The 24,564-nt window shown below is 45.3% G+C and overlaps 1 protein-coding gene across 3 annotated transcripts in view; it reads right to left on the minus strand.

The window, feature by feature from the left end:
* Plekhg1 (pleckstrin homology and RhoGEF domain containing G1) overlaps positions 1 to 24,564 on the minus strand; it is a 271,519-nt gene that overhangs the window by 59,963 nt on the left and 186,992 nt on the right. For all 3 annotated transcript variants that reach the window (XM_045158697.1, XM_045158699.1, XM_045158698.1), the window contains one exon: positions 10,459 to 10,559. In XM_045158697.1, coding sequence (XP_045014632.1) covers positions 10,459 to 10,559 — 101 coding nt within the window. The remainder of the gene's footprint in view (positions 1 to 10,458; positions 10,560 to 24,564) is intronic.

The following is a 24,564-nucleotide window of genomic DNA, read 5'->3' on the forward strand; positions in this document are numbered from 1 at the left end:
TGATGGACAAGTAGGGGAAGCTCTGTTTTCTTTTAAGAGCACATTATATATGAGATTTTCTCTGACCACTAGTGTGAACTTAAAGGGAGAACTATATAATGACCTTGAAGGTCTTATGAGGGTCAGGCCTCTCCCCATCCGGTCGGTACAGACTCTAAGTAGCACTTCCTTTCCCCACCACCTAACGAGGCCATTTTAACTTGCTGCATCCATAGAGACCCAAGTACGTGGGGGAACAGAAAGCATTCCCGTAGTGTCACTATACGTTAGCACTGGCCTTTAACTCCAGTTGACAAAAAGCCTATCAGTAGACAGATTCCTACCACTGCGCAAAAGTTGGAGACAGTTTATGGGATGAAAATGTGCTAAAAAAAAGAGAAGTATCTCATCTGTATGTTCCCATGGTTCATGTTCTAAAATATAGTTCTTTTTTGGTTTTAAAAATATTTTTATTTATTTATAAGCAGAGAGAAAGGGTGGGGGGAGGAGAGGAGAGGAGAGAAGAGACAGAGAGAATGGGTGCACCAGAGCCCTTAGTCACTGCAAATGAACTCCAGACACATGCGTCACCTTGTGCATCTGGCTTTATGTGGCTAATGGGAATTTAACTCAGGTTGCTAGGTTTTTCAGTCAAGCACCTTAACTGTTGAGACATTTCTCCAGCCACCGCTTTTTTGAGGTAAGGTCTCATTCTAGCCCAGGCTGGCCTGGAACTCACTCTGTAGTCTCAGGCAGGCCTCCAACTCACAAAGAGATCCTCCTGCCTCTGCCTCCCAAGTGGTGGGATTAAAGGTACAAGCTACCACACTTGGCTTCCAGTGATTTTTTTCCCCCCCTCCTTATGACATATATAACTCACTCAGGAAAAGTTTCTAGCTCCTCGAACAAAATTAATTGCATGTTCCTCAGCATCCTCAAAGCATTCTGTTTGTTCCTTGGTTATGACACTCACTGCCTGGAATACAATGGTATCATTCATGGCTGGACAAACAGGTTCAGTCCAGCCTCGCACACACAGTAATGACTCAACATAGGTGAACTGAATAAAGATCCAAAGGCCGGTTTGGGGCGGGGGGAGGGGGAGGAAATTTTTACTTTAGGCTCTGAAGGAAGGAAGGAAGAAGGCTTGCTGATTTTAATCTACTAAGAAACAATTTAAACATTAAAAGTTGATTTGGAGGCATGATCTTTGTTTCCTCACTCTTCATCCTGAAAGGGAGATTCAAGTTACAGTTTAGATAACTTTTCTCCATTCCAAGAGAAGGATGCTGTAAAAACATCAACAATGAAAATGTTGGCATTTCTTCTTTGGTTGGCAATAATAACAATTTTGGGATTTTTTTAGGGGGCTGGTTCAAAGGGAGAAAGTGGTTTCTTTTGACTAACCCAGTTTCCTGACCATTTGGAGATTTATTCCAGATGAGACCAGATACTTAAATTTCTATGGTAGCGTAAGGGGTTAGAGAGAAGGAAAGAGTTGGCCACCAAGAAGGAAAAACAAAAATAAAGCCTCAGTTGTGTTCTAAAACATTTATGATGGCAGGTTTTGAGAAATAACAATTGAAATACCACCATGGACCATAACTGACAAAAAAAGACAGAAGGAGTGAAATTATACACTACTGTCATTTATGGACACACATGAAGTCATCAGTGTGCAAACATACAACACATCAGGACCATGGAGGGTTTACTGTAATAGAGGTACGAATGTGTGATTCTAATCAGAACGTCTATCGCAGTAATTTACTAGATTATGAGTAGAAGGAACAAAGTCATGTGACAGTTTTATTAAAGGCACACTATGCATGCAATCAAACTTCATATTCACAATAAGCTTTAAAAATATTTTGTTTGGGCTGGAGAGATGGCTTAGCGGTTAAGCGCTCGCCTGTGAAGCCTAAGGACCCCGGTTCGAGGCTCGGTTCCCCAGGTCCCACGTTAGCCAGATGCACAAGGGGTGCACGCGTCTGGAGTTCGTTTGCAGAGGCTGGAAGCCCTGGCACGCCCATTCTCTCTCTCTCCCTCTATCTGTCTTTCTCTCTATGTCTGTCGCTCTCAAATAAATAAATAAAAAATGAACCAAAAAAAAAATTAAAAAAAATTAAAAAAAATATTTTGTTTATTTATTTATTGGGGGGGGGGAGGAGACAGACAGGGAATGGATACGCCAAGGCCTCTAACCACTGCAAATGAACTCTAGACACATGTGCTACCCTGTATATCTGGCTTTATGTGGGTCCTGGGGAATTGAACTGGGTCATTAGGCTTTGCAGGCAAGCTGCCTTAGCCACTGAGACATCTCTCCAGCCCTTAAAGGATGTTTTTAAACATTGATGGGACCCAGTGCGATGGCACACAAGTAAAATTCCAGCACTTGCGAGAGAGAAGCAGGGGGATCAGAAATTCAAGGTCACCCTTGGCTGTAGAGTGAGTTCCAGGCTAGTGTAGGTTATATGATATCCTGTCTCGAAACCAAACCAATCAACCCAAATCAAAAAGTAAATAAGTAAATGACTAAAGATATATATGGCTGTTGCTAGGATGACTTGGCATAGCAAAGCTATCATTTCTAACATTTAATTTATAAAGCTCGAGTAGAGTGCTTCATGAAACAAACCAAAAAGAATAATAATAAAAAAAGATCCTTTGACAGGGTTGAGGCAAGGTTGAAGAGGAACAGTGTAGCCTTATGAGGGAAGACAGTGGTGTGGGACAAGGGTAGATCAACCCACGAATGAAAGACGACACGGAACCCAGAGGCAGACCCGCATGCCCATGTAAACCTGGCAGGCAGGCAATCAGTGTGGAGAGTTTGTACATTTCAATTAGTGGTGATGGGGCGGTTGGCTTGGCAAATGAAATAAGAACTTAGACTGTCTACCATATACTACACTGCCATTAGAGATAGGCACACTAAAGACAAACGTGAAAAGGCAAAATTTTAGCTGTTTTTGAAAAAAAAAAAAAAAGGATAAAAAATACCATGTGTGCTGGAGAGATGGCTTAGCAGTTAAACGCTTGCCCCGGTGCGAGGCTCGATTCCCCAGGACCCACGTTAGCCAGATGCGCAAGGAGGCGCACGCGTCTGGGAGTTCGTTTGCAGTGGCTGGGGGCCCTGGCGTGCCCGTTCTCTCTCTCTCTCTCTCTGTCGCTCTCAAATAAATAAAAATAACACAAAAAAATTTTAAAAAATACCATGTAAGATGGGGAGATCATTTCTAAATACAACATAACATCCTGATGTTATAAAAAGTGTATGTTATGTTGTGAAACTCGTAAAGTGTTTGTATCTTCACACAAACCATATTAAAGTCCAGAGACGTGTCTCAGTGTGGGAGAGTCTCGTCACTCACAGGACCTCTAGTGGAGCTCCTCAACAATGCCCACAAGCCACCAAGAAGGAAAAAAGAAAATCCCAACAGGAAAACAGGCCACAGGTAGGATCCAGAGAAGCCATAGAAGAAATTTGTGCGGGGGAGATAGCTCAGCAGTTAAGGTACTTGTTTGCAAAGCCTAAGGACCAGAGTTTGACTCCCTAGGACCTGCGTAAAGCCACATGCACAAAGTGGCACATGCATCTGGAACTGGTTTGCAGTGAGTGGAGGCTATTCATGGCCCATTCTCTTCCTCTCTTTCACTCTCAAAGAAATAAATAAATTTTTTTTTAAAAGAAATCTTCGTAGCTGGCAAGAAAAGTGATATTTCCTCCCACAGAGAATCGTGTAGCATCTAATGCAAACTACATCCATACATCTTGAAAACAATGCCAATTAAAAAAAAAAATCTGGGCTGGAGAGATGGCTTAGCGGTTAAGCGCTTGCCTGTGAAGCCTAAGGACCCCGGTTCGAGGCTCGGTTCCCCAGGTCCCACGTTAGCCAGATGCACAAGGAGGCGCATGTGTCTGGAGTTCGTTTGCAGAGGCTGGAAGCCCTGGCGCGCCCATTCTCTCTCTCTCTCCCTCTATCTGTCTTTCTCTCTGTGTCTGTCGCTCTCAAATAAATAAATAAATAAATGAATAAAATTAAAAAAAAAATCTGTGGGCTGGAGAGATGGCTTAGCAGTTCAGTGCTTGCCTGTGAAGCTGAAGGACCCCGGTTCAAGGCTCCATTCTGCAGGACCCACGTTAGCCAGATACACAAGGGGGCGCATATGTCTGGAGTTAGTTTTTTTTTTTTTTTTTGCAGTGGCTGGAGGCCCTGGTGCACCCATTCTCTCTCTCTCTTTGCCTCTTTCTCTGTCTGTTGCTATCAAATCAATCAATCAACCAATCACTCTACAAGAGGCTGATCCTATGTGCATCCAGTTTGAAATAAGTGAAAGTATGTTAGATATTTTAAATAAATACTTAGATATATAGGAATGGCAAAAACCCCTACCCTGGGGCTTGAGGGTGTGGCTCAGTGGTAAAGCACTTGTGGACTTTGTGCGAGGCCTTGGGAATGATCCCAAGCGCCATTACCACCACACCACAACAAAACAAAATAAACCGAGAGCCCCACCTTGCTTGTGAATGGAACAGCAAGTGTCGGATAGCAACTAGGACAGAACACTCAGCCAGCGTATACTGGTTTGTGTGGGACGACTCGGATGTTTTCTGAATTCTGCCTTTGCTGACACTGGGTTGGTATCTTGAATTCTAAGCTACCTGTCGAAATCCGAGATACTCACTGATACACTCTGTAAGATGCAAGCTGATAACTTAATGGGAGTGTTTACACCATAGAAACCAGCAAGGTCCCTCAATTCCAGACTTCGCCTCTAGTTTCCATGCTGGAGAACTGGTTTACGGGCACATTGGTGTGTCACCACATGGAGCAGATGAAGGCAGCAAGCGCTTGCTTCATCCCCTGAGCCTCCCCCATCTGCATGTGCGTGTGACTGTGACACAGTCCATGAAGCCACATGTGGAGTTTTTCACTGGTTGCAACAGGTCAGTGTTCCGGAAGTTTCAGAGTTTGGAGTGCTTGGGACTTTTGGATTAAGGATGCTCAATTTATATTTCCCAGAGAAAGAAATCTATCCAGCTGAGTTTCTCCAGCTAGTGTCAAACCTCCCCTGCTCACCTTTAATCCTGCAGATTCAAGCCTTGCCTAATTGATCACAGTATTATGATAACCTGGACCTAAACTAATAAAAAAAACTTTACTCCGGGCCTGGGGAAATGGCTTAGCGATTAAGGCGTTTGCCTGCGAAGCCTAAGGACCCCGACTGGATTCTCGAGGATCCACGTAAGCCAGATGCACAAGGGGGCACATAGATCTGGGGTTCGTTTGCAGTGGCTGGAGGCCCTGATGTGCCCATTCTCTCTTTCTCTCTGCCTCTTCCTCTCTCTCTGTCTCAAATAAATAAATTAATTAAAAAAACCACTTTACTCTGTTATTTAAAGCTCCCACATTGATTTGTCAGATTGTTCTCTCTTAGAAATCAATTGATGTAAGGCACACAATAATTAAAGATTCATAAGCAACACTGACATAAAAAGTCACATCAATGTTTTTACTTCACCAATTATAATAGCAACCTACGATGTTTGAGCTCTAAATTTAGATTCCTGATTTCTGAGAAAGGACAGTAAAACTAATGCAGACAATGCAGGGTAGAGGCAGCTGGGTGTGGTGGCGCACACTTCAGGCTGAGGAATGACGATCGTCAGTTCAAGCATGGCCTGGGCTACATAGTGAGTGTCTCCAGACAACTCAACTGCAAAAGTTATACAGGATTTTTCTTTTGGTTTTGGTTTTTGGAGATAGGGTCTCACTGTAGCCCAGGCTGACCTGGAATGTAGTCTCAGGCTGATCTTCAACTCACAGTGTTCCTCCTACCTCTGCCTCCTGAGTGCTGGGATTAAAGGTGTGTGCCACCACACCCAGCTCAAACTGGATTTTAAAATTTTTTATTATATTTATTTATTTGAGAGAGAGAGAGAGAGATAAAGAGAGAGAATGTGCATGCCAGGGCCTCCAAACACTGCAAACGAACTCCAGATGCATGCTTGTGCATCTGGCTTATGTGGGTCCTGGGGAATCGAACCTGGATCTTTTGGCTGTGCAGACAAGTGCCTTAACAGCTAAGCCATCTCTTCTGCCCATCAAACAGGAGGTTTTTTTTAAAAAAAATTTTAAAATTTATTTATTTATTTATTTGAGAGCGACAGACACAGAGAGAAAGACAGATAGAGGGAGAGAGAGAGAATGGGCGCGCCAGGGCTTCCAGCCTCTGCAAACGAACTCCAGACACGTGCGCCCCCTTGTGCATCTGGCTAACGTGGGACCTGGGGAACCGAGCCTCGAACCGGGGTCCTTAGGCTTCACAGGCAAGCGCTTAACCGCTAAGCCATCTCTCCAGCCCAGGAGGTTTTTTTTTTGAAAGCCATATACAACAGCCATCTGATGAAAGCAGGTATTTAGAATGAACCAGGCTGCCTTTCTAGCCCCAAGCAGAGGATGTCTGGCCTGTATAGTGGGATTTCTCCTACACAAAATGTGTATATGAAACTGCATCCAGTCTGCCTCACAGGAGCTCAAGGAGCATAAATGAGACAATGTGAGAACAAAAAACGGACAGATATGAACCACACAGCAGGAGGCATGCACATGGTCAGTTGTCACTGTGTGACTGTATTCATGCCGTGTGTGTGTGTGTGTGTGTGTGTGTGTGTGTGTGTGTACACGCCATTATCAATCATCATCGCTGGGCCATGCATTCTCTACGACCCAGGCGTATTTCAAACAGGTCAGCCAAGTCCATGAACACCCAGGAGAAAAGGATTGAGCATTGATTCAGGAATATAAAGGTCCTTGCGAGTACCCGGCTCTTGCAGAGTGGGCTCTACTGCCAAGTCCCTTCTTACTAACTCATCTTTACCTTTTGTTAAATTGGGAGACACATAGATCTTTCAATCCCCGGCCCCTGGGGTCAGCCAGGACTTGCAAAGCGGGAAGGAGGACACAGGGCTGAGTTCCCGGGGCTTGGAGACTGCGAGCATCAGATGATGCCTATGAAGTCATAATGCATCTGAGGCTCTCTGGCCTCTGGCATGAAGGAAGCACTCTATAATTACTTCCTACCATCAACTCTCAGCCAAACCACAGGGGAGCTGGTCCAGGGGCCTCCCAGGAGTAACCCTGTAGCCTCTCTCTGGTCACAATGTCAATAATGGGGCTCATGGGATTGATAAATGGTGCTGGCATTAACATCCCTGGGCCACGAATGGCCACTGGATGATTCTGCAGTGCATAAATTAGTTTTTTTATGCCTCCCTCCTTTTTTTTCTTTTTGAGGCAGGGTCTCGCTGTAGCCCAGGATGACCTGTAATTCACTATGTAGTCTCAGGCTGGCCTCAAACTCACAGTGATCCTCCTGCCTCAGCCTCCCTAGTGCTAGGATTAAAGGCGTGAGCCCCCATGCCTGGGAGAGAGAGGGGGAGAGAAAGGGAGGGAGAGTGAGAGAATATGGGCATGCCAGGGCCTCCAGCCGCTACTGCAAGTAAACTCCAGATGCATGTGCCACACTGTGCATCTGGCTTTTTGTGGGTTCTGAGGAATCAGACTGGTTGTTAGTCTTATGCAGGCAAACACTTTAACCAGTGAGCCATCTCTTCAGCCCCCTTCCTCTCCTTATTGCTGTATTGACTTAGCTGGTGTGTCTCCGCCATGGCTACACAGTACAAACACCCGAGGACCTTCTGAAAGATCCTGATGCTCAGGCCCTGTTCGAGACCAATGAGTGAGAATTTATGGAGGTAGGTGATCCAGCTATTCTATTTTTCTCTCTTTTTTTATTTGAGAGAGAGAACAAGGCAGAGGAAGAGAGAGAGAGAGGGAGGGAGAGAATGGGTGCACCAGGATCTTCAGCCACTGCAAATGAACTCCAGATGCATGCACCACCTTGTGCATCTGGCTTACATGAGGTCCTGGGGAATCAAACCAAGATCCTATGCTTTGTAGGTAAGCGCCTTAACCACTAAGCCATCTCTCCAGCCCATGCTATTCAATTTTTAAAAGAAACCTTCCCCGGTGTGAAGGTTAATCTCTGGTTGTCAGCCTGACAGGATTTACAATCACCATGGAAACAAACCTCTGGGGATGTCTGTGAGGGAGTTTCTAGGCTAGTTTAATTAAGGAGGAGGACCCACTGTAACTGTGAGGGGCACCGCTCCACGGGCTGAGGTCCTGGACTGGAGAAAAGGGAGCGAAGCTGAGCACCAGCCCGCGTCCCTCTCTGCTTCCTCACCGAGGAACACCCCGCTTCCCGCTTCTGCTGCCAGGCCTTTCGGATCAGGATGGAATTAACCTCCTACTATAAGAGAAATCCATCCTTCCTTCCTTCTTTCTTCCCTCCCTCTCTCCTTCCTTTCTTCCCTCCCTCCTTCCTTCCTTTCTTCTTACCTCCCTCCCTCCCTTTCTTCCTTCCTTCCAGTAGCCTTTGTCAGAGTATTTTGTCTCAGCAGCAAGAAAAGTACACCAGGTGACTGCAGTGTGTGACCCAGGTGGAGAAGCATGAACTCAGAGCACATGAACTGTCTTCAAAGCGCACAAGTCCAGTAAGGAAACCCTGACGCAGCACTGGCATTTCCAGCGCGCTTGGTTGGCAGAATCCACCGGAAGAACCTGTCTCTCTCTCTCTCTCAGAAGCCAGACCAGTGCCGGGTGTCCGGGACTCAAAGGGGACAATGAGATAGGATCACACCCTCAAGGAGCCAACTTTACTGGTCTGAGCAGGCACAGAGGGACAGGATTTCACTTGCTGTACAGTTGAGTCACAAAGGGAAAAGGACAGCATATAATCTTATAATGCCATCTCACTGTCTCAAAATCCACGCCATCCCCGGGAATGTATTAGCGCTTGTTGCCCTGTGCTGGCACTGAGCTGGCACTGAGCTGGCCCTGGAGGTGGGTCCGCTCACAGCGCTTCACCGTGGCAGCAGGAAGGGGCATTCCTAGCACACACAGCCATCTGTTCAAAGTGTGACCACCTCCTTTGGCTCAGAACCATTTGAGATCCTTGGGAAGTAACAAAACAGGCCCCTGTCCTCCTGCAGTGTCTGTGGGTGGGGCTAGGGAAGAACGAGGCAGCATGATCGAGAACTCCATTGTAACATGTTAGATGTCGACAAGCGCTCTGAGAAAAAGCAGTGGAGGGCTGGGGAGATGGCTCAGTGGTTAAAGACCCTTGCTTGCAAAGCTGCTCCAGGTTCAGTTCCCCAGTACCCAGGCAGAGCCAGATGCAGAAAGTGGTATATGCAGCTGGAATTTGTTTGTAGTGGCAAGAGGTTCTGGCATGACCATTCTCTCTCTCAAATATGTAAAAAAATATGTATATATATATATATACACATACACATACACACACACCTATTTTGGTTTTTCAAGGCAGGGTCTCACGCTGGTCCAGGCTGACCTGGAATTAACTATGGAGTCTCAGGGTGGCCTCAAACTCTCTCAGTGATCCTCCCACCTCTGCTTCCCAAGTGCTGGGATTAAAGGTGTGTGCCACCCCGCCCGGCTGTAAAAGTATTTTTTCTTAAAGTGCTTGGTGTGCAAGCCTGATAACCAGAATTTGGATGTCCAGAACCTATGTGATGTCAGATACAGAGGTGCACACATCTGTAATCCCAATGCGGCCCTGAAAGTGGGAGGCAGAGTCAGGCGAATCCCAGAGCTGATGGGCCAGGTAGTCTGGCGTTCTTGGTGGCAAAACAACAAGAGAGACCCTATGTCCACAAGATGGGAGGTGAGGACCAATACCCCAAGGTTATCCAATGCAGTGGATACCCCCTCAACACACACACACACACACACACACACACACACACGAAAAAGTAGTGGGGGTGAAATGTGTGTGTCTATGCTAAATTGTGAGAACATAGGTACCCGTTTCCATACCCTGCGGCTCCCTGTCTTGGTGACAAGTGTCACTTCCTAGCTTACTGCCTACTACCTGGAAGGTACTTGAGCTATTGGACTTCATTATTTGAAATGATTATGAACCAAATGATTATAACTTCAACGGTTTCCTGTATGTCTAGTGTTTCCAGCCCCCTCCCCAGGCAGGAGGAAGTTTGTTGTAAACTCAGCATGGCTATGGATACCGGAGACCAAGCAAACGTGATGTTTGGATGTCCTGCTTATGTGATGTGGATAAAAGATGCCAAGGTTATAACAAATTTTTTTTTTTTTGGTTTTTCGAGGTAGGGTCTCACTCTGGTCCAGGCTGACCTGGAATTAACTCTGTCATCTCAGGGTGTCCTTGAACTCATGGCGATCCTCCTACCTCTGCCTCCCGAGTGCTGGGATTAAAGACGTGTGCCACCATGCCCGGCTCAAATTTTTTTTAGAAACAAAATTTATGAAGTGTCATCAGAGATCACAGACGATGATGATTTCTTGGGCTGCATTCATCTGAAAGCAGTCAATCTTGTTCTGGGGGAGACTAATTTTTTTAGCATCAACTTACCTATTGAAGTGGTAAATATCCTCTATATTTCCAAATAGGGCGGATCTATCTTCAGTCCCCAGGGGAAGCTTGCTCTGGTCCCGGATACAGTCCAGGTAGTCCTGTGAAGTCAATAAGAAGGATGTCTTAAAAGTCCGGACCTTTGCCCAGTCATCTTTAATATGCGTGATCAATTGACTACATCTACTTCAAGTAATTACGACACTAATGTACTCATTACCTCTACCATGGAGCACAGACACTCTCTCATTAACGATTTTAATACTTACCTGTTTAAACAGCACAGGGTTTACATCCTTTAATGTATATATCTATCTACCCTCCGTGTAACAGAGCCTCCCTCCATGGGCGATCACAGTGAACATCAGAGGTTTTTTTCTTCTTTTTCTTTTAAATTTTATTTTAAAGAGAGTGAGAGAGAATTGGTGTGCCGGGGCCTCAGCCATGGAAATTCAATTCCAGATGCTTCCTCCACCTAGTGGGCATGTGAGACCTTGCACTTCCCTCACCTTTGTGCATCTGACTAACATGGGATCAGGAGAGTTGAACATGAGTCCTTAGGTGTCCCAGACAAAACCTTAATTGCTAAGCCATCTCTCCAACCCAACATCAGTTTTGGTACAACATCATCTCATGTCTCCTTGACTTATTTTTATGATGTAAAGATTCCTGCAATGAGAGACCAAAACTAAGAATTTTGAAATACAGGGCTGGGGAGGTGGTTCAGTCAGTCATGTGCTTACTATGAAGATATGAGGAGAGGATTTCAGATCCTCTGCAGCCATATAAACGCCAGGTGGGTGTGGTAGGCCCCCTAAATATCAGTGCTTGGGAGGTGGAGACAGGGGATCCCCTCCCCAGGCCAAGCTGGGTAGTAAGACTTGCTGAATGAGCAAGCCTTGGGTTCCAGCAAGACTTTGCCTCAGTGAAATAAAGAGATAAACGATAGAGGAATACACACACACACACACACACACACACACACACACACACACGCACGTGCACACACACCACTTAGAAGAAAAAAAGGCTGATATGTGATAGCATTGTGTTAAACAACATTTAAGTCATACAGATATTGGTTGTTAAGCACGGAACCAAATTCTTCCCCACAAATACCAATGTGAACGTTTCAGCAGCTTCTACACGTATCCCACATTAACCCACAGCTGGGTAAACTGATGTAGCTGAGAAGCTATTTGAATTGCTTTCTGCCCCTTGTATGCTAAAGAGTTCATAACTGAGTGTTTCTCTCTCCCAGTGGCGCTGGGCAAAAGAACTCAGTGGGAGGCAAGAACACAATAAAGAAAAAAGTGAAAACAGCTGAAATAACGTAAAATAAAAAAAAACAAAACAAAACAAATACAATCTCCAGCCTAGAGCCACACAATGTAGCACGGCTCCCTCCCAAGCAGAACATGTGACCTGTGTGGCCTGTGCAAAGTCACCCTGACCACAGAGCCCAGCTCTGTGCCCACATCCAACAGCGAACACCACAGTATGCAGACGTAGTCCAAAGAGATTTCAGAGCCATATGATAACTGTGTCCGATGACTTCTCATCATCTGCATTTGTTCTCAAACGCTTTCCATTGCTGTGATGAAAGGCAAAGGCTTGGTCATTAGATTTCCTAAGTAGCATGTCTCACGCTTCGCATCCATTAAATCCGTTCTAGAAGTTCCTTTATACGACAAGCATCGTCACATGTGAACTTCTTTGTTTTAAATATATTTATTTATTTGAGAGAGAGAGAGAGAAAGAGAGAGAGAGAGGGAAAGAGAGAGAGAGAGAAAGAGAGAGAGAGAGAGGGAAAGAGAGAGAGAGAGAGAGAATGGGTGCGCCAGGGCCTTCAGCCATTGCAAATGAACTCCAGACACGTGCGCCCCCTTGTGTATCTGGCTTTCATGGGTCCTGGAGAATCGAACCGGCATCTTTTGGCTTTGCAGGCAAATGCCTTAACCACAAAGCCATCTTTCAAGACCCTGAACTTCTTTCTTTAAAGCAAGCTTAGTTGATAAAAGGCTTTCTTTTTTTTTAAGTTTTTTTTTTATGCAAGAAAGCGAGAGTGAGAGACAGACAGAAAGAGAGCAAGAGCGAGAAAGCATGAGAGAGAATTGGTATGCCAGGGCCTTCAGCCTCTGCAGTTGAATCCCAGATGTGTGCGCCCCCTTGTGCACATGTGTACCCTTGCATCACTTGGTGCACCTGGCTTAAATGGGACCTGGAGAGTCAATCATGAGTGCTTAGGCTTCGCAGGCAAAAGTGCGAAGCCATCTCTCCAGCCCATGTTTTATTTTTATAAAGAAAGTGACCATCTCAATGAGAAACTAGGTCCATAGGGATTAAGAATAGCTGGCATTAAAACCCCACGATAGCAAGGCTTCATGCCCTCACTACCACTGACAGAACAATGACAAGGCGTTTGCACATATGCAGAGGACAGAGCTAATGCCACCAGAGGTACAGACCTGAAGCCACCGTACCTTCTGAATGACATCTAAAACTTGTGATTCTTCAAAAGGCCATTTTTTGTATTTCTTTGTTTCTTTTTTTCTTTTGTTAATAAGATATTTTGTCTGTTTTAAAAAATATTTATTTGCAATGACAGAGAGAGAGAAAGAATTAATGGGCATATTCGGGTCTCTTGCCACTGCAAATCAACTCCAGATGCATGTGCCACTTTGTGCATCTGGATTTATGAGGATTCTGGAGAATTGAACCTGGGCTGCAAGGCTTTGCAAGCAAGCATCTTTAACCACTGATCTATTTTCCCAGACCCCATTCATTGTGTTTCTATTAAATTGCACATAGTACAAAAAGATGGACTAATATTCAGCTTCATCAAGTGCTTTTAAATACTTTGCTGGACATTTTATTTTAAAGTGTTTTTAAAAATATTTAATTAATTTATTTATTTGAGAAAGAGAGAGAAAGAGGCAGAGAGAAAAAGAGAATGGTCACTCTAGGGTCTCCAGCCACTGCAAATGAACTCCAGATGAATGCACCACCTTATGCATCTGGCTAACGTGAGTCCTGGGGAATTCAACTGTCCTTAGGCTTCTCAGGCAAACACCTTAATTGCTAAGTCATTTCCTCAGCCCCTTAAAGTGTTTTTACTTTCATTTATTTGAGGGGGCGAGAGGAGAGAATGGGTGTACCAGGGCCTTCAGCTGCTGCAAATGAACTCCAGATGCATGTGCCACTTTGTGCATCTGGATTACATGGATCCTGGGGAATCAAACCTGGGTCCTTTGGCTTTGCAGGCAAGTGCATTTAACTGCTAAGCCATCTGTCTAGCCTTTGCTGGACAATTTAAAGGGACATCCTGCATGCAAAATTAAGGAGGTCACACCAAAGATCCTGGGCAGGCATGAGCCGCACCAATACAGCGGGCTGAGAGAGGTTCCTACAGATGTATGCACGCAGAGATGCACGCTGGCCACAGTGGCTCAGCACTGAGACTTAACCGAGAATGAGCGAGGCTCTTTTTTTTTAACTTGCAGTGCAAGGTTTGCTCACTTGCAGAAACTGAAGACTAAATTCTTCCTATGAATGAAAGACCCAGTTAAGGGGCTTGAAGAATTTCAGCTGGGGTTAGACAAAGCCCATGGCCCCTTTCCAACAAATGATGGCCCATCTCCAATGGAAAGAGCTTCAAAACTCTCCAAGTTCATGGTAGAGACACAAGATTTTAAAGGCTGCTTGTTTTCTGAAATTGTTGAGAAAATAGGTCATTAGGAGTCCAAATTTTTGTAGGTCATGAGAGAACAGATCAAAGTTATATGGCCATAACTCATTCCCCCCTGCTGCTCATAATTAAGTCTTTTAAATATGATACTTTAACCCTGAACCAGTGACTGCAAACTACTGTAGCATGCGTTCCTCCAGCAGCTGTAATCACTGGAAGCTCAAATGAGAGGCTGGAAGCTCGGTGCTAATAACAGTTCTGAGCTCAAAATGACAGAGCGAGGACACCAGTGAAATTTACGAGAGCCTGTCACGCTGCTTATTAATTTCACTGGCTTCATGTCAGCACCCATGGCTGCCCTACTGTTCCTAACGAAGGATCGAGTGGAGATGTCTGCATGGGAAACAAGTGTTCTCAACAAGGATTGAGAAATTCACTGTACCTTAGGGAGGGAAGGGGCAGGACAGATGGTACACTTAAAAAAACATCTTTTCATGTTTCAAATAATTTTCCATCTTGTCACTTTTAGATTTCCTTTAAAGCATTACATTTTGAAGTAGTTTATGTGCTTGACAACTCCTCCATTATAAATTTGTACATGACTAGTTACCTCTCAGTAACTTTTCACTTGAAAATATCCAAATAGAATGCAATTTGGGGAATCAAACCAGGATCGTTCGGCTTGGCAGGCAAGCACCTTAACCACTGAGCAATTTCTACTTTTTTAATTTAATTTTTCTATTAATTCCCTTACTGTATTTTTTTTATTTTATTTTATTTTTTATTTTTTTTATTTTTTTGGTTTTTCGAGGTAGGGTCTCACTCTGGTCCAGGCTAACCTGGAATTAACTCTGTAGTCTCAGGGTGGCCTTGAACTCACGGCGATCCTCCTACCTCTGCCTCCCGAGTGCTGGGATTAAAGGCGTGCGCCACCACGCCCGGCTTGTATTTTTTTTTAAAAAGCACATTGTGACACAAATTGGAGGGTATGAACACACACACACACACACACACACACACTGTTCCTTACCACAGAGAGTTTGAGAACTTCTGGTCTACACAGGCAAATTTTGTGCACTTGATGGCTCACCATATTTCTGCAAAGTACCCTGAAGAAAATGAGCTACAGCCCCTCCAGCCCTATGCTTTCTCTACCACACTTAAAGTGTTATAACCTAAGCCAGGCGTGGTGGCACACACCTTTAATCCTGGTACTTGGGAGGCAGAGGCGGGAGAATCGCTATGAGTTTAAGGCCACCCTGAGACTCCATAGTGAATTCCAGATCAGCCTGGGATATAGCAAGACCCTACCTCAAAAAATCAAAGGGGGAAAATGTTATAACCTACTTAGCATGGTAATGAAGGCAAGCCACAAGAAAAAGATAGTTATGACTGTCAGCATTTTATGTCCTTTCTCTTTTCTCACTCTCCTGTGGTCTTGAGAGAAAAAACAAGAACATGCCAGCTGCTAAGTCCTCTTGTGCATTTTTTTTTTTTTAACCAGCCAGTGGACCTTGGTTGGTGCTTTTTGGTCCATCATCTGCTGTTCATTCTTACTTCCCATTCCCAGTCCGGATAGAGCTCTTAAGATTTTGGGCTGGAGGGATGGCTTAGCAGTTAAGGCACTTGCCTCCAAAGCTAAAGGGCTCAGGTTCAATTCCCACGTAAGCCAGATGTATAAGGTGGCCCATGCATATGGAGTTCATTTGCAGTGGCTGGAGGCCCTTGTGTGCCCATTCTCTCTCTCTCCTTCTCCCTCTCCCTACTTTTCTCTCAACTAAATAAATAAATAAAAGTAAAACATATTTTAAAACAATAACTCCTTAAGTCTTTTTTTTTTTTCTTTTGTTTTTTCAAGGTAGGGTCTCACTCTAGCTCAGGCTGACCTGGAATTCACTCTGCATTCTTGGGGTGGCCTTGAACTCACGACGATCCTCCTACCTCTGCCTCCCGAGTGCTGGGATTAAAGGTGTGTGCTACCATGCCCAGCTAACTCTTAAGTTTTTGCTTTTCCTTGGTGAGTGTGTGTGTGTGTGTTTATATGTTGGGGGTTATCTTTATTTTGGAGAAAACATCCTTTCCCTTGCTTCAATCTCTTCATATTTCCCATAAAGTCATTGCCTGCCATACATGATTATGTTGAGAAGCCACTGAAACTAGAATGAATGATATTTGTACATCGATGTACACTTAAAAACACACTCATGCGTGTTCACAAACCCTCTTCCCACCCTCTTTGAGAATGTTAAAAAGTTGCATAATACATACTAGGAATTACAAAAAAATATGAATCACTCAGGAGCCCTTTCTTCAAAGAGCTCACTCCCTCTTCAGCTGTGAAGACTGGTATAAACAAACAGGTTCAATAACATTCTGGCAAAATGAATGAAACATTCAGTAGAAAAGGACCCAAAATTTCAGTATAGAAGGGAACTTCAGGCAAAGGGGGAAGGAAGAGTCAATTCCAGGAAGGGGAGAGAGAGACTTCACAGAGGAGGTAAGGGGGATTCTGTCTCCAAGGATGAGTAAGGGTTTAAATACAGAGAGAGGAAGCAGGGTGGTGGCGCACACATCTAATCCCAGCATGTGGGAGGAAGAGGTGGGAGGATTGCCTGAGTTTGAGGCCACCCTGAGACTACATAGTGAATTCCAGGTCAGCCTAGACTAGAGCGAGACACTACCTTGAAAAGCCTAGATAGATAGATAGATACAGAGAGAGGAGACCACAGCACCCAGTCAGTTAGGAATGAGAAACAAAGTGCAGGTGACATAAGTCAGGACACTGAAAGGGGTTGACTTGAGCTGACCTTAGGTGGGAAGGATGTAAGGATTTGAATATGGCTAGTAAAACCTGTAAGTCCACTAGCCCTGGAGGGTGGGGCTTCCCTGGACAGAGCCCTGGAGTGATACAGAGGCCCTGGAGGCTGTGCTGGGGCTGTGCTGGGAATAGGCAGCCACTGAAGGATACAATGAGATCATACATCTCTCCAGCGTCAGCCGAGGGGCCGTTAAACCAGTGTAGCGGGACAAAGGGGCACAGAGCAAGACCTGAACCTGAGACTGGTGGAGAGGAAGGACATTCAGTGGGTGAATACAACAAGGGAAGGGTAGCAGCCCAGCAAGAGCCCCTGTTTGAACAACTGGTCTACCATCCAGGGTTTCAGGAGGAAGAAGTTCAGGGCTCCTCCCTCCCGCTTCTCTCACTTTGCAGGGCATGGAGGCTGTGGTTCCACCAGCTCCCCACAGGCCATGTGATCATCCTCTGAGGCAATGGGCACAGAGAGCCCGCAGTCTCCTCTTGTTGGGCCGTGATGGGGGGCCAGCTGGGCTGTGTTCCCTGGGAGCCACCTATTTCTACCTTCCCTTCTGCTTATCTTTCCCAAGTGGTAAGAGAAAACGAACTGACAACTGCTCTTGCAGGCCTGGCCTGAAAAGCCTTCGCAGGGTAGCTCTGGCCCTTTCTGACTTGCTAGTACCTTTGAGAATGGACTTTCCCATTCCAAGACGACATATGCACAGACATCTCTGAGGATGGCTGAAAGGAGAAGAGGCTGATCTTTGACGTCCCCAAACGTAGATAGTAGATCTTTGTGTGGCTCAGACTCGCTTTACTTGCTCTTGTCAGAGTTCAAGCTCTGAGGAGAAACAGGAACCTTTATTCTGCAGTCACAGCTCTCTGCACAGAGGGCCCATGGGAAGGCCAGGCCTCATAAGACTGGCTCAGAATCACAGGGCAGTGACTGACCCTCCACTCAGTCACCTTTACCTCCCCTCCCCTTCCCTAAATGAAAGAGAAGGTGGCACCAGTCTGGGGTAAATATACCATGTCAGTCTTGGACATGTTAAGTTTGGTGCGACCGAAGGACATCCCCAAGGAGGGGGTTATCAGGACAGAACCTAGAAGTACCCTTCTGTGCAGAATCTGGCTCCATCTTAAAAGGCACTGATGGGCAGTTGGGGCTAACACACTATGCTATGTGTCAGGGTCCAGAACCCCAGGAAGGCTCCCGGCCATGAGAAAGCAGCTTTGCAGGATGTCAGGTCCACTACATGGCCACTCCAGCAGGATCAGCAGGTCTATGCCAGGAGGAAGGAATTCCTCTAGAGTCCCCTGTCCCAGGAGGAACACCAGACAGCTCTTGCCAAGAGAGGCTCAGTAAAGTGCCTTCGGAGCTGTTAAGACCTTCAGCACTGCAGAACACAGTGGAAGATGGTGCCCCTGAGGGAAGACCAGAACAAGGGGCTTCAAGGAGCCATAAGGGGTTGAAACCCAGAGCCTGCCACGAGCTCCTCATCTCATCCAGAAACAGACTCAGGAACTCTGGGGAGCAATGCATGTCTGAATCCAATGCTGGAGGGAGCAGCAGGCCTATTTGGAAGAGGAGCAGTGGAGGGAAGTTTGGTTGAAAAGAAAGAAGATGCAGGAGCAGGCCATATGGACAGACCTATCTGTCTATCCATCGTCTGTTGTCTGTCTGTCCATGGGCAGGCTGGGCATACAGGAAGAAGTAGAGAAGGGAGGAAACCTTGAATGTCAAGAGGGCACTGGCTGGCATGGTGAGGCCCAAGGAAGATAGAAGACGATGCTCAGAACCGGGGTGAAGGGATGAGGCACTAGGTAAGGAACACAGGAAGCCAAGCGTCAAGGTGTTCTTGGGAACCTGGCTAGGACCCTCTTCCCACCCCTGACCTCCTTCATAACACCACGGAAAGCAAAGTTCTAGCAGGTCGGAGCATGGAAGGTGAGGTGTTCCTTCTACCTCTCCAGGAACCTTTTCTTCCTTCCCTCCCCAGAGGTAACTGGCTAACAGTGTGGTGTGGATTTCTGGCTCTGTCCTGGGCACTAAGTACATCTATCACAAAAGAGTTTGTACCTATGAGCCACAATTTTATTTTTCTTCACTCAATGCGTAGAGGTATACATAATTCCTACACGTAAATATATAATGGCTGCATTGCATAATAATAGCTTAACTACAATGTGCTTGGAGAAGACAGGGAGGCATGAATGTATGCTGTAGGCACTGTTTTGTGAGGGCCAGGGGCTGACTGGAGATGATAATGTCTCCTGTCTCTCAAGGTACTCACAAGAAGGAAAAGGAGAAAAACCACTTAAATAAGTCACACCAGGACAAGTTAATCGCAATAAGAACTATTTATGGGCTGGAGAGATGGCTTAGCAGTTAAGGTGCTTGCCTGCAAAGCCAAAGGACCCTGGCTAGACACCCTCTCTCATGATGCATGTAAAGCCAGTTGCACGAGGTGGCCCACGTGTCTGGAGTTTGTCTGCAATGGCTAAAGACCCTGGTGTGCCCATTCTCTCTCTATCTGCCTTTCTCTCTTTCTCTCAGATAAATGAATAAAATACTAAAAAACTAATTATTTACAAAGTGCGGAGAGTATAGAGGAATGTATTTTCAAATAAACGAAATCTTTTCCCTTTTGAGGTCTGAATTGTAATCTCACAATCCACAGAGAGGGCTAATGCGCAGGTCAAACTCCTTCCATCCCTTTCTCTGCCCATGGCTGTGAAGAAGGAAGATACAGCCAAAAAATAAATAAATAAATAAATAAAATGAAAAGAAAGAAAGAAAGAAAGAAAGGAAGCTGAGGGTCTCCATTACTCCATCAGGCTGCAAGCAAAAGCTCCCATGGTGGCCCAAAAAAAAAAAAAAAAAAAAAAATCTGCCAATATCACTGACAAGCGGGGAGAGGGAGAGGAGAATACAGGAAGAAGGAGGACGGCTGGATAGACGGGTCAGTTGGGAAAATGCTTACCTCGCAAGCACGAGGACCCAAGTCCAAGCCCCAGCACTTCTGTGGAATGCCCGGCATGGTGGTCCCCGCCTGCAGCCCCCGCACTGGGGACGCGAAGTCAGGATGCTACTGGGCGCTTGCTGGCCAGCTTGTCTAACTTAATTGGTGAGTTCCAGGTCAGTTAAGAGACCCCCCCCCCATCTCAGAACCAGCAGATGGTGTCTGAGGACAATGACATCTGAAGTTGAAGCCTCCACATGTATGTTCATGCACCTGCGTGCGCACATGCATGCAGACACACACACGGAGAGTGGAAAGGGAGAAAGAGAATGGAGAAGGGAAAGAGAAAAAAGAAGACAAAGGGATAAGCAGCAAGAGGGAAGAAAGGTATGGAAAAAAGAGAGGAGAAAAGGGGAAGAGGAAGAAAGAGGGAAGACCCCCAGGGAGGGAGTGGGAAGGAGAGGGGGCAGCAGAGCTCCCAGCCTGCATTCATTGGATTTAAAAGCAGCCCTCGCTGCTGCCAAGAGGTTTCCGAATGTATGTGACAGAGGCCATCACTGACAATACATGGAAGTCTGTTAATGGCTCTGAGATGTTTCAGCAAAAGAATAATAAACCAAGGGTTTCAGCCTCATTTACCTTCTACAACACTTCCAACGCATGAAGCTTCAGTGAAAAACGCCAGGAATGACCCCCTGGTTGAGCCATGACAAATGACACTCTATTGTCTCCCTTCTTCCTCCTGAAAGAAGGTTGCTAAGGGGCTCCTGGGAGGGAGGAGCCCGGGACACCAGACCCGCCAGGGACAGGGCCTGGCAGCTCTTCTCAGAAGCAGCAGCCTGGGGAGGAGAGCGGGGTTTTGCTAACCACAGACGTAGGAAGAGAATATGTCTTTGTGGGCAACTGGAAGCATTTGTTCTGGTCTCCCCTGGAGGCCCTCAGCAGAAAACACTTATAAAACTGGGAGTTGAGAGCCACCTACTAATATGTACAAGACTCTAAAAAACATGATTATTGTTAGTGTAATAAAAAATTTTAAACCAGGCATGGTGGCACACGCCTTTAATCCCAGCACTTGGGAGGCAGAGGTAGGAGGATCACTGTGAATTCAAGGCCACTAAGAGACGACATAGTGAATTCTAGGTCAGCCTGGACTAGAGTGAGACCCTACCTAAAAAACCAACAACAAAAAATATTTTTTAAAGGTTTACTTATCTGTTTGCTTATTCATTGATTCATTCACTTATTTTTTTCATACAAGGTTGTGCTAAGTTGCCCTGACTAGCCTATAACTTGAAATGTTCCTGCCTTAGCTACTAGGTAGCTGGGATTACAGGTACATACCACTGTGATACATTCATGATTTTAAAAAATATTTTATTTATTTGAGAGGGAGAAAGAGGCAGGAGAGAGGAAAGAGAGAGAATGGGTGCATCAGGGTCTAGTCACTGCAAATGAACTCCAGATGCATGCACTACCTTGTGTATCTAGCTTTACGTGAACACTGGGGAAATTGAACCTGGGTCCTTTGGCTTTGCCAGCAAGTGCTTTAACCACTAAGCCATCTCTCCAGCCCATATTCAGGTTTTTAAGGTACAAGGTACTCATCTTTCCTTAAATTTCTCATACTCATTATAGAAATCAGCTGTCTTTATTTACTTCATGTTAATATTTATTGACCTCATAGTGCTGTATATAAATGGAAAAACTGAATGTTATCAAAACTGAAAACGTTGTTATAAATAAAACAATAAAATTAACATCATATATTTCCTTCAGTAAAGCAATTAGAAAGATTCTTATAATAGTCTTTTTTTTTTTCCTTATTCTTGAGACATGGTTTCACTATATAGCCCAATCTATCCTCTAACCTGTGACACTCTTGCTCCTTCCTCCCTCCTGGTTATGGGGATTATAGACATGCGTGCCTCCGCACCTAGCTATAAAAAGTCATTTCTATAATAACACAGCAAAACAAATAAATAAATAAATACATTTTCATTGCTTCACTCACTGTTCCATTTGAAGTTTCCCCAAGGAAACTGCTGGCTGACAGCCTTCTCACATGCAAAAGCTCTTGTTGAAGTGAGAGGTGGGCACACAGTGGCTGTTGAGGTCAGGCTGAGTCCCGTCCTAAGCTACTTCACGTGGTGTAAAAGAGGGGGCTTACCGACCGAGCCTCGCCCTGAGGGACACAATTTTCTAAGCAGCTGTGACTCCATTTTGAGGGTGGAGGGCACCTCGGGGCTGGGTGGACCCATGAAGGGCACCACTACCGCAGCACTGACTGATACATGACCTGTTCCTGGAATAGAAATGGCGCTCCTCTCTGTATCTTTATCTAGGGAATTGTATCACGGGGGGCTGGAGAGATGGCTTAGCAGTTAAGGCACTTGCCTGCAAAGTGGAAGGAGCCAGGTTCGATTCCCCAGGACCCACGATGTATGAGGTGGGCGCATGTACCTGGAGTTCATCTGCAGTGGCTGGAGGCCCTCGCACACTCATTCTCCCTCCTCTCTCTCTCTTCCTCTCTCTCATAAATTAATAAGTAAAAATAAAATATTTTAAAATCATATCAGGAAAACCAGGCTCCAGAATGAATGGGACACACAACCAACTGAGGAACGAATGCAATTCCTTTACCTGGACCCCAAAATATTGGATTCATGACAATGACCCGCCGACCTGTCATCTGATCACCCTGTGGGTGACAAGTAACTGTCCACGGTTCCAGGGCCTTTGGCTTGGCTCTGTCCCCACTGTTGATATGGCCAATTCATTTGCTGTCTGTCCATCTTCCTGACTGCCCATCTGGAGCTGCCTGCCATCTATCCATTCATCCATCCATCCATCCACCCACCCATCCATCCATCGTCCCTCCAGATGCAGTCCTGCCCTTCACTCTGCCTGCCTCCTGCGGCTCCCGAGACTGCGCAGTCTGCCTCTGTGAGTATTTGCAGCAGGTCACCTGTCAGTACAGAAACTTTTGCATTTCCATCAGTTCCCCAGCTGTGGCCTCCAGGGCCTCTTTGAAACTCTGCCTGTTTAACCCCTTGCAATTATTCTTTTTTAAAAACATTTTTGGTTTATTTTTATTTATTTGAGAGCAAGAGAGAGAGAGATAATGGGCGTGCCAGGGCCTCCAGCCACTGCAAATGAACTCCAGGTACATGCACCTCCTGTGCATCTGGCTAACGTGGGTCCTGGGGAATCGAGCCTCGAACCAGGCTCCTTAGGCTTCACAGGCAAGCGCTTAACCACTAAGCCATCTCTCCAGGCCCCCCTTGCAATCATTCTACAACCTACATATATAGAGATATATTTACTGTGTGATGGGTAATGTGTGATTTCAGAGTGAACATCAGTGATTAAGATTGGAATAAAAGAGCCTGTGTTTATATCTGGCAAACTGCTGTCACTGAAAAGCATCTGCACCTTGTGAATTTATGGTTATTCGATAGATCCTGACATTGCCGAAAGACATAGCATGCTCATGACAGTGACAATGAAGAAATCCCACTGAGAAGCTTTCCTTACTTAGTCCACCTACTATACTTGTGAACAAGTATTTCCTTATGGCACTTGCATTTGCAGCTTAAAAATTAAGAATATATTATTCTCACCAAATGGCCCTAAAAGTGCTACACCTAATGTTCATATTCATATATTAATGCTACTCTCACTTTTGGTTAGAGAAGCTTCTCTTTTCAGATGGCGATGGCCACTGGGATGACCCAAAAGGCACCATAGTGCTAAGAAGTGACAGAGGAGTGTCCAGCACTGAAACGTCTCTATCTCACCCTCCAAGGCTCAGGGTCCATTGCGGAAGAGGTAGCGGAAAGAATGTAAGAGCCAAAGGAAGGGTACCACTCCTTACAATGCAACTGTCCCAACAGAAATTGCCCTCGATATCCAAGAATTCACAGTGCCCAGTAATACCTTCACAAGACCCTCATACTAGGAGAAAAAGATGATGACAGATGACATCAAAATTAAAGAGAGACAAATGGAGAGAGGAAGTGGATATGATAGAGAGCAGAGTTGAGAAAGGGAAATGGGGGAGGAAGGGAAATATCACGGTTTATTGTCTGTAAGTATAGAAGTTGTCAATAAATTAAAAAACGAAAATGTTCTCGTGCAACAGGATTATGTATAATGAAAACATGTAATGAAAATTTAAAAATAGTTTAATATTGATCATTTTATTTATTCATTTTAAATATGTTTTTATTTATTTATTTATTAGAGAGAGAGGGAGGCAGACAGAGAAAGAGAGAATGGGCGCGCCAGGGCCTCCAATCACTGCAAACGAACTCCAGATGTGTGCACCCCTTGTGCATCTGGCTTACGTGGGTCCTGGAGAGTCGAACCGAGATCCTTTGGCTTTGCAGGCAAACACCTTAACCGCTAAGCCATCTCTCCAGCCCTAATCTTGATCATTTTACCCATGCTTGCTCGTGAATCTTTAGTGACTTTCCTTTACATCTAGAATAAAAAGCTAAGTTTGACACAGACAAAAAAATAAAGAAGAAAATATTTCTAAGATCATGTATGTTTGTTTCTTTTTCTTAAGAAAAAGGTTTATTTATGAAAAAGAGAACATGAAAGAGAGAGAGAGAGAGAGAGAGAGAGAGAGAGAACCTCAGGGCCTCCTGCTGCTG

The sequence above is a fragment of the Jaculus jaculus genome, chromosome 9, assembly GCF_020740685.1.
Source record: "Jaculus jaculus isolate mJacJac1 chromosome 9, mJacJac1.mat.Y.cur, whole genome shotgun sequence".
NCBI classification, from domain to species: Eukaryota; Metazoa; Chordata; class Mammalia; order Rodentia; family Dipodidae; genus Jaculus; species Jaculus jaculus.